Source organism: Scyliorhinus torazame, chromosome 27, assembly GCF_047496885.1.
Source record: "Scyliorhinus torazame isolate Kashiwa2021f chromosome 27, sScyTor2.1, whole genome shotgun sequence".
In the NCBI taxonomy this organism is placed as follows: Eukaryota; Metazoa; Chordata; class Chondrichthyes; order Carcharhiniformes; family Scyliorhinidae; genus Scyliorhinus; species Scyliorhinus torazame.
Genome location: NC_092733.1, coordinates 7,796,085 through 7,809,162, shown reverse-complemented (window position 1 = coordinate 7,809,162; position 13,078 = coordinate 7,796,085). Strand labels below are relative to the sequence as shown.

The window sequence follows — 13,078 nt, the reverse complement described above, 5'->3', positions numbered from 1 at the left end:
CTCACTTTGGAGCATCCGCGATGCTGAGGACGTCGTGGATAGCACGTTTAGTGAGTTGGTCACGCCGCAGGTGAAAGGTACTGAGGGAGATAGAAAATGGGTGACCAAAAGACAGAGCAAGAGTAGGAAGGCAGTGCAGGTGTCCTCTGCGGTCATCTCCCTGCAAAACAGATATACCGCTTTGGATACTGTTGAGGGAGATGGCTCACCAGGGGAAGGCAGCAGCAGCCAGATTCATGGCACTGTGGCTGGCTCTGTGGCGCAGCTGGGCAGGAAGAAGAATGGCAGGGCTATAGTGATAGGGGACGTAATTGTAAGGGGAATAGACAGGCGGTTCTGCGGACACAATCGAGACTCCAGGATGGTATGTTGCCTCCCTGGTGCAAGGGTCACGGATGTCTTGGAGCGGCTGCAGGACATTCTGGGGGGGCGGGGAGGGTGAACAGCCAGCTGTCGTGGTGCACATAGGCACCAACGATATAGGTAAAAAACAGGACAAGGTCCTACAAGCTGAATTCAGGGAGTTAGGAGTTAAACTAAAAAGTAGGACCTCAAAGGTAGTAATCTCAGGATTGCTACCAGTGCCACGAGCTAGTCAGAGTAGGAATGTCAGGATAGATCGGATGAATGCGTGGCTCGAGAGATGGTGCAAGAGGGAGGGATTCAAATTCCTGGGAACCGGTTCTGGGGGAGGTGGGACCAGTACAAACCGGACAGTCTGAACCTGGGCAGGACTGGAACCGATGTCCTGCGGTGGGGGGGGGGGGGTTTGCTCGAGCTGTTGGGGAGAGTTTAAACTAATGTGGCAGGGGGATGGGAACCGATGCAGGAAGTTGGAAGGTAGTAAAACAGGGACAGAAACAAAAGGCAGTAAGGGGGAAAGTGTAAGGCAGAGAAGCCATAGTCAAAAATCAAAAAGGGTGACAGTACAAGGTACAGTGACTGAGGGGAGCTCAGTGAATACGACCAGGAATACTAAAAGGAATAAAACGGGAAGTGAAAACATTAATGGTAAGCAACGTGGCAGGTTGTTACATGAAGAGATGGGTTCAACGACAAGGAAAATTAGGAGAAAGGTTAAGAGGAAACATAACTTAGGAGAGGTTACTGATCGAGGTGTTAAGATTCAGAACAGAGGTAAAAAAGTCAACATAAGTGTACTTTACCTGAATGCTCGTAGTATTCGGAATAAGGTAAATGAGTTGATGGCGCAAATCATCGTGAATGACTATGATTTAGTGGCCATTACTGAAACATGGTTAAAGGATGGTCACGACTGGGAGTTAAATATCCGAGGGTATCAAACTATTCGGAAGGACAGAGTGGATGGTAAGGGAGGTGGTGTAGCTCTGTTATTTAAGGATGACATCCGGGCAATAGTAAGGGATGACATTGGTGCTATGGAGGATAAGGTTGAATCAATTTGGGTGGAAATCAGGAATAGTAAGGCAAAAAAGTCACTGATAGGAGTAGTCTATAGGCCACCAAATAAATAGTAACATTATGGTGGGGCAGGCAATAAACAAAGAAATAACTGATGCATGTAGAAATGGTACAGCAGTTATCATGGGGGATTTTAATCTCCATGTTGATTGGTTTAACCAGGTCGGTCAAGGCAGCCTTGAGGAGGAGTTTATAGAATGTATCCGCGATAGTTTCCTCGAACAGCATGTAATGGAACCTACGAGGGAACAAGCGATCCTAGATCTGGTCCTGTGTAATGAGACAGGATTGATTCAGGATCTCATAGTTAGGGATCCTCTCGGAAGGAGCGATCACAATATGGTGGAATTTAAAATACAGATGGAGGGTGAGAAGGTAAAATCAAGCACTAGTGTTTTGTGCTCAAACAAAGGAGATTAAAATGGGATGAGAGAAGAACTAGCTAAGGTAGACTGGGAGCAAAGACTTTATGGTGAAACAGTTGAGGAACAGTGGAGAACCTTCCAAGCGATTTTTCACAGTGCTCAGCAAAGGTTTATACCAACAAAAAGGAAGGACGGTAGAAAGAGGGAAAATCAACCGTGGATATCTAAGGAAAGTACCAAATTGAAGGAAAAAGCATAAAAAGTAGCAAAGATTAGTGGGAGACTAGAGGACTGGGAAATCTTTAGGGGGCAACAGAAAGCTACTAAAAAAGCTATAAAGAAGAGTAAGATAGATTATGAGAGTAAACTTGCTCAGAATATAAAAACAGATAGTAAAAGTTTCTACAAATATATAAAACAAAAAAGAGTGGCGAAGGTAAATATTGGTCCTTTAGAGGATGAGAAGGGAGATTTAATAATGGGAGATGAGGAAATGGCTGAGGAACTGAACAGGTTTTTTGGGTCGGTCTTCACAGTGGAAGACACAAATAACATGCCAGTGACTGATGGAAATGAGGCTATGACAGGTGAGGACCTTGAGAGGATTGTTATCACCAAGGAGGTAGTGATGGGCAAGCTAATGGGGCTAAAGGTAGACAAGTCTCCTGGCCCTGATGGAATGCATCCCAGAGTGCTAAAAGAGATGGCTAGGGAAATTGCAAATGCACTAGTGCTAATTTACCAAAATTCACTAGACTCTGGGGTGGTCCCGGCGGATTGGAAATTAGCAAACGTGACACCACTGTTTTAAAAAGGAGGTAGGCAGAAAGCGGGTAATTATAGGCCAGTGAGCTTAACTTTGGTAGTAGGGAAGATGCTGGAATCTATCATCAAGGAAGAAATAGCGAGGCATCTGGATGGAAATTGTCCCATTGGGCAGACGCAGCATGGGTTCATAAAGGGCAGGTCGTGCCTAACTAATTTAGTGGAATTTTTTGAGGACATTACCCGTGTGGTAGATAACGGGGAGCCAATGGATGTGGTATATCTGGATTTCCAGAAAGCCTTTGACAAAGTGCCACACAAAAGTTTGCTGCATAAGATAAAGATGCATGGCATTAAGGGGAAAGTAGTAGCATGGATAGAGGATTGGTTAATTAATAGAAAGCAAAGAGTGGGGATTAATGGCTGTTTCTCTGGTTGGCAATCAGTAGCTAGTGGCGTCCCTCAGGGATCAGTGTTTGGCCCACAACTGTTCACAATTTACATAGATGATTTGGAGTTGGGGACCAAGGGCAATGTGTCCAAGTTTGCAGACGACACTAAGATAAGTGGTAAAGCAAAAAGTGCGGAGGATACTGGAGGTCTGCAGAGGGATTTGGATAGGTTAAGTGAATGGGCTAGGGTCTGGCAGATGGAATACAATGTTGACAAATGAGAGGTTATCCATTTTGGTAGGAATAACAGCAAAAGGGATTATTATTTAAATGATAAAATATTAAAACATGCTGCTGTGCAGAGAGACCTGGGTGTGCTAGTGCATGAGTCGCAAAAAGTTGTTTCACAGGTGCAACAGGTGATTAAGAAGGCAAATGGAATTTTGTCCTTCATTGCTAGAGGGATGGAGTTTAAGACTAGGGAGGCTATGCTGCAATTGTATAAGGTGTTAGTGAGGCCACACCTGGAGTATTGTGTTCAGTTTTGGTCTCCTTACTTGAGAAAGGACGTACTGGCACTGGAGGGTGTGCAGAGGAGATTCACTAGGTTAATCCCAGAGCTGAAGGGGTTGGATTACGAGGAGAGGTTGAGTAGACTGGGACTGTACTCGTTGGAATTTAGAAGGATGAGGGGGGATCTTATAGAAACATATAAAATTATGAAGGGAATAGATAGGATAGATGCGGGCAGGTTGTTTCCACTGGTGGGTGAAAGCAAAACTAGGGGGCATAGCCTCAAAATAAGGGGAAATAGATTTAGGACTGAGTTTAGGAGGAACTTCTTCACCCAAAGGGTTGTGAATCTATGGAATTCCTTGCCCAGTGAAGCAGTAGAGGCTCCTTCATTAAATGTTTTTAAGATAAAGATAGATAGTTTTTTGAAGAATAAAGGGATTAAGGGTTATGGTGTTCGGGCCGGAAAGTGGAGCTGAGTCCACAAAAGATCAGCCATGATCTCATTGAATGGTGGAGCAGGCTCGAGGGGCCAGATGGCCTACTCCTGCTCCTAGTTCTTATGTTCTTATGTTCTTCACAAGTGTTCCAAATTCCTCCTTGGTGATATTAATTTCTACACTTCCCAGGCCTGGAGCGAGTGAGCATTAGTTGTGCAAGACATAGAGTGGGAGGGTATCGAAAGCTTGTGAAGTGGCTCAGGAACAACTCAAGGCCTCTCAACAGGTGATGAAAGCATGAGCAAACAGAGCTAGGATAGCATGTCATTTCCCCCAGGAGATAAGGGGCAGGATTCTCCGTTTAGGAGACTATGGGCACGATCTTCCGGCCACGCTTCGCCGGAAAAGCATTTCGCTGCGGTGAGAAAACTAGATATCGAAAACATTGTTAATTAGCAATAACAAATTCTGAGCATCAATAATTTAAAATAGATCAGAAATAAATGTCGCAATACCCTAAATTACAAATTTTGATAGATTGAGGCATTACATCAGAAGCAAAAAATGCTGATGTAATAATGATGTAACGCTAAATGATTGAGTAACAGGAGCAGAAGTTCCAATCTCATACAGAGCTCCCAATATGTATATAGTCGCTGGAAATAAAGAGTAATGGTTTTAACAAACTACGTCTCCAGCAGCTTACTTTGGGAGAATAAGCCGAACACACAATGAAACAATCCCTATCCCGGCTGACCTGCATTCAGCTTGGTAACACATTGCCTCCCATTTAAGATCATTGTCCTTGCGTTGAAATTCCTTCATGGCCTTTCTTCTTCCTATTCCTGTCAGCTCCTCTGTCCCTATGTCCCCATAACAAATCCTGTTATTCTGACTCCGGTTTCTTGTTTATTCCCTAATGTCCCTTTTACCCATTGGTTAGCAGCTGCCTGGATACCACACACTAATTTTCTCTGTAAAATGTAGAACTGATCTGAGAGAGCTATCGTTTCTTTAAAATGTATTTTATTCCAAACATGTGTAAAAAACAGCAACATATACAAAAACATGCTCCCCAAACTCACCCTTTCAACCCCTCCCTTCCCCCTCGACATCCAGTTCCTCAAACATTGTCATGAACAATGTCTCGAAGCCCTCCGCTGACCCCCTCAACTCTAATTTAATCTTCTCCAACTGCAGAAAATCGTACAAATCCCCCAGCCAGGTCGCCATCCCCGGCGCATATGCGACCTCCAATTTAGCAAAGTCTTTCGGCGGGCAATTAGAGAGGCGAAGGCCATAACATCGGCCCCCTTCCCCTCCAGCAGCCCCGGCACTTCGATATCTCAAAGATCACCACCATTGGGTCTGGTCCGACCTCCACCCCCACAATCTCAGATAACGTCCCAAACACCGGGTCCCAGTATCCCATCAGCTTTCCGCAATCCCAGAACATGTACGCATTATTCACCAGCCCCGCCCACACTTCTCACACTCATCGGCCACCCCCTGGAAGAACCCACTCATCCTAGCACAGGGGGAGGTTGAATTCACCCTCCACATCGCCTCTCACCACAGTCCCCAGCCTATTTCCCTCCCAGCTGCTCCTCCCACTCGTTCTTGATCCTCACCACCAGCTCCCCAACCAACCGTATATATCCCCAATCCTAACCTCTCCCAACTCATCCGGGAGCAGCAGTTGCTCCAATGTGTACTCCGGCAACCTGGGAAACATCCTTCACTCCTTCAGTGCAAAGTCCCTCACCTGCAGATATCTAGGGCGAAATTCTCCCCCAACGGCGGGATGTCCGCCGACTGGCGCCAAAGACGGCGCCAATCAGACGGGCATCGCGCCGGCCCAAAGGTGCGGAATGCTCGGCATCTTTGGCAGCCTAGCCCCAACATTGAGGGGCTAGGCCGACGCCGGAGGGATTTCCGCCCCACCAGCTGGCGGAAATGGCGTTTGTTGCCCCGCCAGCTGGCGCGGAAATGCGGCGCATGCGCGGGAGCGTCAGCGGCCGCTGTCAGTTTCCCGCGCATGCGCAGTGGGGAGAGTCTCTTCCGCCTCCGCCATGGTGGAGGCCGTGGCGGAGGCGGAAGGGAAAGAGTGACCCCACGGCACAGGCCCGCCCGCGGATCGGTGGGCCCCGATCGCGGGCCAGGCCACCGTGGGGGCACCCCCCGAGGTCAGATCGCCCCGCGCCCCCCCCCCCCCCCAGGACCCCGGAGCCCGCCCACGCCGCCTGGTCCCGCCGGTAAATACCAGGTTCGATTTACGTCGGCGGGACAGGCAATTCCTGGGCGGGACTTCAGCCCATCCGGGCCGGAGAATCCAGCGGGGGGTCCCGCCAACCGGCGCGGCCCGATTCCCGCCCCCGCCCAATCTCCGGTACCGGAGACTTCGGCGGGGGCGGGTGCGGGATTCACGGCGGCCAACGGCCATTCTCCGACCCGGTGGGGGGGTCGGAGAATGATGCCCCTAACCTCACTGCTCCTCGGCAACTCAAACCACTCCTTCAACTCCTCCAGACCTGCAAACCTCCCTTCCAAGTACCAGTTCCTCGCCCTCACCATCTCAGAGAGGTCATTCATCACTCGCCTTTGGTCTTTCCCCCAGCCCTGTAACTTGTTTCCTTTACAAATATGTATTTAATTCCCTTTGACTGCTGCAAATCGAATCTCCTTCCCTTTGTCCAGAAACTCCAGAGAACAGCTCATAAAAAACAATGCCCCTCCTCCTGATTTTATTTTGCCAATTATTTCAATTCTGTGCCCTCTGATTGCCAGTTTCTCCTTAATTGAAAAGACAAATCATTTACGGGATGTGGGCGTCGCTGGTTTATTGCCCATCCCGAGTTGCCCTTCAGATTACTCCATCAAAACCATCATTTTGAACATCTGTATGAAATGACTCCTTTCCCTTCTCTGCTTGAAGGAGAACATTCCCAGCTCTTCCAGTACATCCACACAATTGAAACCTCTCATCACTGGTACCATTCGACTAAATCTCCGCTGCACCCCGTCCAAGCACTTGACATCCTTGCTAAAGTGCGGTGCCCAAATTTGGACACAATGCTCAAGCTGAGGCCTAGTCTATGATTAATAAAGGTTTAAAAATGGCTTCTGCGCTTTTCCTATTTCTCCATTTGTAATGTGTTATTAAATTGTCAATCTCACTCAAAATCAGAAATAGAGATATGCAGGAAATGGTGTTGTAGTGGTTTCAATTCTGAAGTTGTGACTGAGATGTATTAAATGCACAAAGGGAGAATTACTCTGAATCCAATTGTGCTGTACCTGATCTGGAAGTACTTGATACTGAGACGGAACGTATTTAACACAAATGTGCCCTTTCACAGAGCCAACATACTTCACCTCATTGACCTTCATATTTCACCCCAAAAATTAATTTCACTATGTTTGTTTGTTTGTTTGCTTCCTTTGAAGGTTTTATTGTTGCTTATTTATTATTTTTTCAAAATTTACTTCGGATGTGGTAACAATTAAAATAATATGGAAATGATTATACAATTCTGATGGGAATCCAGCCTTTTGTCAGAATGATCAGATCACACAAGCCTTTCCTGACAGATTAAACAGGCTGCAGTCCAAAACATTTGAAAATGCGATTATGTGCATTGATGTGACAAGGACTGCACAACAGGAACAGATGGAATTGCATTGAGACAACTTCAAGAATTGCAACAATGTCAGTGCATGAGAAATCCTTATAATCACAGCAGAAATGAAACTTGTTTGTTAATTGCTACACAAGATGTTTAATGTATACTTACCCAGAATTCCGTCACTAATATATCAGTGACGCTGCCCAGGACTGTGACAAAATCAAATACATTCCAAGCATCTTGAAAATAGTTCTGAGAAAGGAAAGGCAACACCATTACAAATGCTGAATTTCAAGCAATTCCCCCCCCCCCCCCCCCTCCCCCTCCTCTTCCCCTGACTGTGCTGACACATATTGAGCTATGGGCCCCTCTGGTTCGCCTGTGTCTCCCATAGTATTTATTCATGTAGCAGCTCAGGCATAGAGCGCTGGCTGGGAAATTATCAGTACTGTAAGGCATAATAACAAAGCTAGGTCTGTCCTCAAGCTGATATTCACAGGCACACTTTCCAGCACGAACCACTGGGCACTGATCAAGAGTGAGAGTATTGGATGATTCCCCCCTCCCCTTTTCTTAGGCCAGAATAGCTGCAGCATAAATTCAGCACAGTAAATGCTACCTTAGGTCAGATCAGTCGATTCACAGGAAGGAATGCTACAGTTTCTTGGCTGGTAAAGGAAAAAAGAACAAATGGTTTGACATTCATTCTCACTACCCAGTATTGCCAACTGGAAAATGCATGCATGTAAATCTTGGTGAGGACACAGTTGTGCCCAGATGCAAATGCCCCAGAGTTGAAAGATACCCGACACTTATGTCTACTCAAATATCAAAAATAGCCACCTAGCCAAGCACCTGTTGAAATGTATTCTTCGAGAATCAATGCTTTCAGGAGGAGGGAAGGAGAGAAAGTTTAGGGGAAAAAAATAGAACTCATGCCATATACTCACCAGAATTCCAAAGGCAACAATTTTCAGGATACATTCACATGAGAACAAAATGGTGAACACCATATTGAGATACTTTAGAACATCATCGTAAGACTGTGGTTGACCAGAAAACTAAACCAAGAAAAAGAGAATTTAGTCAATAAGCCTGGATGTCTATAACATGGATGATGGAGGTAGGAGGGAAAGATCATTAGAGCTTATTAATTGACTCATGTTAGTAAAAGCAAAGTTATTCCAGGATATCGCCGGAGAATCAAAGCTGCTGATTTAAGCATTCGCCATAGAAGTTTACAGCACAAAAGGAGAATATTAAACCCATTGTGTCGGTGCTCATTCTTCACCCGAGCAATCTAAAACACATCCAATGCCCTGTACCCAAAGTCCTGTATACTTTCCTAATTCAAATATTTATCCGTGTTTCTCAAAAGTGCAATATTTTCTGTTCAAACTGCTGCTTGTAGTAAAACATTTTATGCTCGAGCAATTCTCTACAAAATAAAGATTCTCTCTCGCTCTCACTGAATATTAAACTTTATGATTCCTCACCAACAGAAATAATCTTTCCTTACTGAACTGTTCAAAATTCTTCATATCTTAAACCCCCCTCCCCCCCACACCCATTAAATTTTCTTTCTACCTTCTTTCCTCCCGTGGAAACAAGGAATTCTCTGCATAAAGACATTTTGACTGAAATAGCCGCATCAAATGTTGTCAACTGTAATCTGTCATATCATTTGTAAGACTTGTGCGAGCCTCACTGCACACTGCCCTTGGCAGTCGGTTGTATATTGTTGTGAAATATGAATAGAAAATTCTGCAAATACTCAGCAGGCCAGGCAGCAACTATCAAGGGGCTTGGTTGGAGTGGCGGTTGTGGGGGGAGGTTCCTAAAGAAGCGTAGCCCACCACAGTAAAATTTCAGATGGGGTTCTAGTATAATGAGGGTTGTAGTCTGACTATAATATTTATGTGCCAATCTACCTGCTTGGAGCAGACCTTCCCAGCATGATTAATACCTCACCAGATATAGAACTGTCCACTTTTTAAAGTTAAATAATAATAACAATCTTTATTAGTGTTACAAGGAGGCTTACATTAACACTGCAATGAAGTTCCTGTGAAAATTCCCTAGTCACCACATTCCGGCGCCTGTTCGGGTACACTGAGGGAGAATTCAGAATGTCTAATTCACTGAACAGCACGTCTTTCGGGACTTGTGGGAGGAAACCGGAGCACCCGGAGGAAACCCACGCAGACAAGGGTAGAATGTGCAGATTCCGCACAGACAGTGACCCCAGCCAGGGAGACACCTGCTATTTACAATATATATTAATAATTTAAACGAGGGAACAAAATGTGATATCTCCAAATTTGCAGATGACACCAAGTTGGGTGGGAGGGCGAGCTGTGAGGAGGATGTAAAGATCCTTCAATGTGATTTGGCTCAGCATTTATCATCCATCCCATTACAACTGAATGAAATGAAAAGAAAATCGCTTATTGTCACGAGTAAAATTCAATGAAGTTACTGTGAAAAGCCCCTAGTCGCCACATTCCTCTGTTCGGGGAGGCTGGTACGGGAATTGAACTGTGCTGCTGGCCTGCCTTGGTCTGCTTTAAAAGCCAGCGATTTAGCCCAGTGAGCTAAACCAGCTTATTAGGCCATTCCCGAGGGAAGGTAACCATATTTGCCAAATGTCAGCCAGAGTTGCAGATTTCCTTCCCTAAAAGCTATCAGTGAACCAGACGGGTTTTTACAGCAATCCAGTAATTCCAAGGTTACCATTACTAATGCTAGCTTTTTATTCCATATTTATTTAATTAAAATAATTTGAACTCATGTCTCTGGATCATTTGACTAGGTCTTTAGATTACTAGAGCAGTGACATAACTTAGCTTCCAGATAATTGTAAGTTCTAATCATAGCCTTGCCTGAGATACAATAGTCTTTATACCTTTCTGATGATCAAATGGGAAGGATTTATGATGTGTACGACCACGCCATATTTGAATGGACCAATCTGGATGGACCAGACAGAGTTATCCAGTCCTTGTGTATGTGAATGCAAACACCCAAGAAACCATTGGCAAAACCACCAATTCAGAAGATAATGGGAGGGAATAGAGGAACGACAGATTGAATAAATGACAAACCCCACAGAGGTGACATTCCTTTGGTCTCTCCTAAACCTATCTATCCCGATCTTCTATTTTGCTCCACCCCCTCTTAAACAGTATAACATCCATTACATTTCTTCCACTTTTTAACTCTGTAATATTAACTCTGTTTCTCTTTCCTGGGCTTCCTCAGTATTTTCTGTTTTCAAAGTCACCTGCAGACATGTGTCAGTAAGATAGCAAGAGGCAGTGGTGTCAGAAGTTGAAGCGAGAGGCATAAAATCAAAGAATTGTTGACTGACCTTCATCATTAGCACCACAGTGTTGAGAGCAATCATGGCCATGATGGTATACTCAAATGGGGGTGACACCACAAACTGCCACATTTTGTACTGAAATGTTTGTTTGTTCTGTGGCATATGACGTGTCAAGGGCTTGGCACTGATAGCAAAATCGATGCAGGCTCTCTGCAAGGAGATAAAATAACAGGTCAATTAGTCAGAAACAAACTCACAACATTGTATACTTATATGTATTCCACCTGTTGGTACAAGGTAGTCCTTTGCCCTTTCCTGATCAACACAGTTAAGCTGAGTACTTGCTTTGCCTATCACACTTGGCCGCCCCCCACAGGACCTCAGAGTACCACTCATGATTTGCCCCCCCCACCCACATGGGACCCCATCCCTGACTACGGCCCCTTCCCCCCACTAACCACCAATCTCTGACTATCTGTTTCCTCTCCCCCCGGCTACTCCCTCTACCCCCTCCCATGGGAACACCTACAAACCCCCCCCCCCCCCCAAACCCTTACAGTACTCCCGACTGCACACCTCTCCCCGACTACCCTACCCACTCCGCCACCAGTCACCCTCCTGACCACCTGATTCCCCCACTGACCACCAGACCTCCACCCCCCGAGACCATTATCAGGTATTGCAGTACCCGAGAGGCTGTAGACCATTGGGTAAACCTAGGAGTTTACCATTGGCTGTTTGGTATGTAGCTCCATCCTGATAGGCGGGGTATAAGAACAGGTGCCATCCCAGCAGCCCTCATTCTGTACCGAAGCTGCTGGGGAACAGTTCTAGTCTATTAAAGCCTTCAGTTATGATACAACCTCGTCTTCAAGTTTAATTGATCGTGCATCAATTTAATAGACTACTCTTGGGCTGAAAGAATGAATCTCCGAATCAAGCCGGAGTGTCTACAACTCAGCCCCCACACAGAGAACTCGGCTGCGATTTTTAAGCACTGGGTGGCGTGCTTTAAAGGCTACCTCAAGACGGCCGGAGGCACCCCCTCAGGAGAACAGAAACTGCATCTGCTGCACTCGAGAGTAAGCCCTGGAATCTTCTCCCTCATCGAGGAGGCGAAGGACTATGATGATGCGATCGAACTGTTAAAGGGACATTATATACGCCCTGAAAACCAGGTCTACGCACGTCACCTGCTTGCAACTAGACGGCAAAGCCCCGGGGAATTGCTGGAGGACTTCTACCATGCGCTACTGGTGCTGGGCAGAAACTGTAGCTGCCCGCAAGTTTCGGGCAGCGAGCACACGGAACTTCTAATGCAGGATGCCTTCGTAGCAGGTATGAGCTCTTCAGAGATCCGCCAAAGACTTTTAGAAAAGGACACCCTGGGGCTGAGAGAAGCACGGGCCCTGGCAGGGTCCATGGATGTTGCCTCCAGAAACGCGCAGTCCAATGCGCCCGACCGCGCAGCGGCCCCCTGGGCTGCGTGGCATCCCGCAGCGGCAGTCCCACTGACCTTCCTCGTGTCCCCGCAGGCCTGCTCTGTAAGACGGCCCGCTAGCTCCGTCAGGGCCGCTAGCTCCGTCGGGGCCCATAGCTTCTTCTGCGAGCAGGCGAAGCATCCCCGTCAGCGCTGCCCAGCCCGCACCTCCACCTGCAAAGGGTGTGGCAAGAAGGGCCATTTTGTGGGGGTCTGCCAAGCACGAGCCGTGGCCGCGGTCTCCAACGACTCCGGACCGCCGCGGCAACCTTCCCTTCGGGCCCCAGGCTGCCAGCACTCACCGCCACCCCCTATCCGAGGGCCACTCCCGACCCACGGCCGTGGCCATCTTGCCCCTCGGACACCACGCTGGACAAATGGGCGCCGCCATTTTGTCCATCCCCGCCATTTTGTACATCCCCCACCACCATGTGCGCTCCATAGGAGACGCCATCTTGGATGGAGCCCCAGGCCCCCAGCACAGCCTACTACATGCTGCCCGATCACAACACACAACTGCTCCATCTGGCCTCGGTGACGCTGGGCCAAAATCGACCTCGGACACTCGCAACAGCAACGACGACGATCTCCATCAACGGCCACGAGACGTCTTGCCTGATCGTCTCTGGGAGCACGGAGAGCTTTATACACCCTGACACGGTAAGGCGCTGTTCACTTGTTACCGACCCTGTAAATTAAAGAATCTCCCTGGCCTCCGGGTCACACTCA

The 13,078-nt window shown here is 47.0% G+C and overlaps 1 protein-coding gene across 8 annotated transcripts in view; it reads right to left on the bottom strand.

Annotated features, from left to right (window-relative positions):
* Positions 1–13,078, bottom strand: part of LOC140403169 (voltage-dependent P/Q-type calcium channel subunit alpha-1A-like) — a 721,889-nt gene that overhangs the window by 181,214 nt on the left and 527,597 nt on the right. For all 8 annotated transcript variants that reach the window (XM_072490879.1, XM_072490875.1, XM_072490873.1 and 5 more), the window contains 3 exons: positions 10,915–11,079; positions 8,495–8,605; positions 7,713–7,796 (listed from right to left, as the gene is read on the bottom strand). In XM_072490879.1, the coding sequence (XP_072346980.1) occupies positions 7,713–7,796; positions 8,495–8,605; positions 10,915–11,079 (360 nt within the window). The remainder of the gene's footprint in view (positions 1–7,712; positions 7,797–8,494; positions 8,606–10,914; positions 11,080–13,078) is intronic.